This window comes from Oryzias melastigma, linkage group LG15 (assembly GCF_002922805.2).
Source record: "Oryzias melastigma strain HK-1 linkage group LG15, ASM292280v2, whole genome shotgun sequence".
NCBI lineage: Eukaryota > Metazoa > Chordata > Actinopteri > Beloniformes > Adrianichthyidae > Oryzias > Oryzias melastigma.
This window is the reverse complement of record NC_050526.1, coordinates 19,275,635-19,279,929: the sequence shown is the minus strand read 5'-3', so window position 1 is coordinate 19,279,929 and position 4,295 is coordinate 19,275,635. Positions and strand designations below refer to the sequence as shown.

Sequence of the window (4,295 nt, the reverse complement as noted above, 5' to 3'; positions counted from 1 at the left end):
TTGTAAGTAAAAACGAAATCATCTTGACTTCTCGAATGTCTTCGGCGTTTGATTTTGTGTTCTGATGGCTTCGGCAAAATTATTTAAAGCTAAACTTTACTTATTTGCGTTTCTCTAAACATAAATTGACCCGAAAAAGAGACAAACAGGAAAACAAAAAGTTAGATCTTGTTAGTTTTCGTCAAGTTTGCAGTTTTCTTTTAGCTAGTTTTGCTAAAGAACTTTCACTTTCGTTTTGGTTTCATTATTAGGACTTCAAGCGCTTTAACCGAGGCCCCAAATGATGGTTGTGCGGACGGAACCTACCAACACGAAGGTGTAACGTGTTGTCTTTGTGGTCCTGGTAAGTGTCAGTACTTACACATACGTTATCGAAGAGAAAATTCAAAATGAAAGGTAGAAATTTGTCGTTCTGATATAAGTTCATGAGTTCTTTGAATTTTTTGCCTTAACATTGAACTATTTTTTGGACTATCAGAGGTTGTGCTTCGACCGCGGATCGATCTTCATTTGTTGCACTGGTGCAGGTCGAACCATTAATAAAAAAAAAAAAAATCTGGACGTGTTTGATTTATGCTGAGTGATGTGACCCGGAAGTGCTTGGGTGTTTCCCGTTGACTCTTTATGTCTCTGGTTTTTCCTGCATTGAAAAGTGATCATCTTATTTTCCACATTAGCAGGAGACATACTTTAAACTAATTTCTGAGAGAATATATATATTTTGTTCCCTTAATTTTTTTAGGTGATCGTTTTAAGACACGCCCCCATCATGTACATTTCTCCTATGCTGAAAATTCTGTTTTGTTTCGACCTCTGTTCTACATATGGGTTTGGCAGCCATTGTGGTTAAATTGTACTATAAAAAAATAAAAACTTTGACTAATATTCCTAAGAATACAAACGTTATTTATTTTTTAGCTCATTTTAGTAACGCTTCATTTTACAGTATGGTAAGTATTTACTTGGTACCTTTGAAGCATCTATTGTGTATTTACATGGTACAGAACTTAAGTTGGTCCTATGTGCTACTTACATAGTACTTACTGAGTTTTTATGAGTTATTTACGTGGTAAGTTAATATGTCTCTCTTCATTGTTGGTTTTTATGTGCTACTTTTGTGGTTCCTTATTACATGTTTCATTGTACTTACTAAAAGAGCAGGAACACAGAAAGTACCTTCTGAGTACTTGAATTCAAGTGGTAAATTTATGTACATTTCATGATACTTACCATGTGTAAGACCTTAGTAGGTACACAGAAAGTACCTTTTGAGTACTTAAATTCATGTGTTAAGTTTGTCGAATATTTTTTAGACACGAGCAGAGTTTTATTTTATTTTAATTTTATTTTATTTTATTAACCTTCTTCTGTTTCTTTTCTGTTACCATGCCTTGTGTTAATGGGCCAGTTTCAATCCTTATCTTAAATTAAATTAAATAAATATGACTAAATCCTCATCATTTTCCTTCAATCTCTTTTTGATCTTGTTAGGCTTCCTTATCCATCTAACTGTTTGTTTCAATGCTTTTGATCTTAACATTTGGCCTTTTTTTACATCATATTCCTCATTTTAATTTTAGAAAAAATGTAAAATGTTCCTCACAATAAATCACTAATAAGTATAAAATGTTATTGTGTTACCTTACTTTTTGTAGGTCAGAAAGTCCTAAAGCATTGCACCCGAAACCCAAATGACGGTGACTGTGGGTTCTGTGAAGAAGGCAAAACATACAGAGAAGAGCCAACTAGTGAAACGACGTGTGAGCCCTGTGACTCCTGCTCACACCCCAACGGTATGAATCCAGTTAGTGAGCGCTCTGTCTTCCATTTACCAGAAAAATCACTGGATTTGTGTCTTTTCAGCCAATTTGGAAGTGGTGGAACAATGTACCACTTCAAGAAATAGCAAATGTGGATGTCAGAAGGACTACTACTGCGACAGTAAGGAGAGCTGTGTGGTCTGTCATTCCTGTAAGACGTAAGTAAACTTGTTCAGATACAAACATGAATCATCTTTTAAAATTAGATTATATTAAATACAATTTTTTCCGTAAATGTATTGACTTTAAACATAAATGGGCATGTCCTGGAGTTAATATGCTGAACAAATGAAATTAAATCTGGATGGACTTGGACTGTAACAACCAGGAAAGATTTGCAGTTTGCAGGATTTTAGTTATTAGCATTAAATTAGATCAGAATAATAATAACACTGTAAATGTTTGAAAAAAGAGTAAGCAGATTAGCTTATTGAAGCCTACCCCCTAAAAAAAGTTATAACTTTACTCTTAAGATAAAATAATATTAAACAATCATCTTCATCTTCAGTTATATTCATCTTCCTCTATATACATTAATAATAATAGTGACAAAAATATGTATATATGAAACCACCCACTTTAAAAATAGTTTTTAATGTCCTCATAATTAGTATTTATCATATATTTTACTATTGTGCGACTTGTAGCTAATTTTAAACTTCAGAATATATTTTCTTAGTTTTTGTTTAACCCACAGAGTATTCCAAATTTTACTATATATACAGACATCTAAAATCCCCTACGGTTAGTTCATACCATTTGTGATTTAAATGTTCCTGTTCCTCTTAGATAATGGGAATTATCTCCTTACTTATAAAAATGTTTGGATGTTATTTGGAAATAAGATAATATTATTGTTTTAGACTAAGAATTCACAATTTTATCCTTTTTATACACTATTTTGGCTTTTTTATTTACTAATTTGGATTTTAATGTAGTTTCTAACCTCTGTTTGTCTCTTTTTCTCTTTTAAGATGTGAATCCACTGGCGTTAAAATAGCCTGTAATGGAACCAGCAACACAGTCTGCAATGACAGCAAAGGTAATGAAAGTGTCTTTCATGTAAATCTGAAAGAAAATGGCGTCTATGAAGTGACTTGTTTTTGGTTGATGAACGGTAATAAACCACAGTGTTAAAGTTTGAGATGGAATTCACTGTTTTTTTATTTTACAGGTGGAAGTGCAGGAACAATTGCTGGCATCATCATTCCGATTCTCATCATTCTTGGAGTAATTGGTGGGATTTTATATTGGAAGAAGAAAAAAGGAAGTATGTGGTTTTTTTTATTATTATTATTTGAATCATTTTAGTTAGCTAACAGCAACTGTCTTGTGTTGATCTTTGCTAAAGACGAACAGTTTTTCCTAATTATTTTCTAATTTGTTTATATTAGAGACAAACGGCGAGGATGAACCCGATAGTGAGGTGAGTTAATGCCCAGTTTATAACTCTTAGTGTAATCTTTTATTATTACTTACTTAAGGTATTTATTATCTGTATTTATGAAATCCCTTCATGTTTATTTAGGCGGCTCAAATTAGTTGTTTGAAACTGTTCAGTCCTTTAGTGCTTTAATAAGGTCTTAGTGTTTTGCTAAAATAATCACCAAAATAAATAACTTTTTTTTTTTTCCTGACAGGAACTTGAGTATCTCAACGGTAAGAAAAAAATACCCCAAAGAGGCATTTCTTGTCACTCTTCTTATCCCAATGAGTCTAATAATAATTATATTTTCTTCCTTTTGCAAATCCCAGAAGTGAACATCGAGCCTCACCTGTCTGACATCGCACAAGTGCTGGGATGGAAAGATATGCGGTATATTGCAAGAAAAAGTGAAATATCAAATACCGTCATCGAGACTTGTAAGCTAAACCATCCAAACGACACTGAGGAGAGCACCTTTGAGCTGCTAAAGACATGGTTAGAGAAGACGGGTAGCTCTGGATTGAGGTCGCTGGTTCAGATCCTCCAAAAATCAGGCAAAAAACAAAAGAAAGAAAGGATTTTAAATTTGGTAAGACCTGACGCCAACAACGAGAGTAGCAATCCTGTTTGATAAATGTATTATGCATAGAGTTTGTAGGTAAGGGCAAAGAAAATCAGTTTCATTATGGGACAAAACATATATTAAGCACAGTTTTTGATGCTGGAAAATTAATAAGAAAATATGCAATAGAAAAATAATGTGAATGCCAGTATAATTCAAAGCTCATAGGTGCCATTTTTTAGTAGTTTCCTGTATGACCTGCAATCTATGCAATTTATTCAATATCAATGAATGATTTTTTTAAGAACACAAAATATTTTGCATAAAGTTTTATTTAAAGTAACATTTTCCATTTGAAAGGGTTCTTAAAGTTTCTGTTTTCAGTTCTTCCTCCATCACTATCAATCTATAAACAAGCTTATTCTACAGGATGAATTTATCAGAATATTCTGGCAAAACTAGTACTGTAAATCAAAGGATTTTAACT

General features: G+C 32.7%; 1 protein-coding gene across 1 annotated transcript in view; it reads left to right on the top strand.

Annotated features, from left to right (window-relative positions):
• fas (Fas cell surface death receptor) overlaps nt 1–4,289 on the top strand; it is an 11,631-nt gene extending 7,342 nt beyond the window's left edge. Inside the window, exons 2-9 of the mRNA XM_024296860.2 lie at nt 252–343; nt 1,656–1,793; nt 1,864–1,978; nt 2,795–2,862; nt 2,995–3,090; nt 3,215–3,246; nt 3,461–3,479; nt 3,576–4,289. Coding sequence (XP_024152628.1) covers nt 252–343; nt 1,656–1,793; nt 1,864–1,978; nt 2,795–2,862; nt 2,995–3,090; nt 3,215–3,246; nt 3,461–3,479; nt 3,576–3,877 — 862 coding nt within the window. The 3' untranslated portion in view covers nt 3,878–4,289. The remainder of the gene's footprint in view (nt 1–251; nt 344–1,655; nt 1,794–1,863; nt 1,979–2,794; nt 2,863–2,994; nt 3,091–3,214; nt 3,247–3,460; nt 3,480–3,575) is intronic.
• The last annotated feature ends 6 nt before the right edge of the window (nt 4,290–4,295 follow it).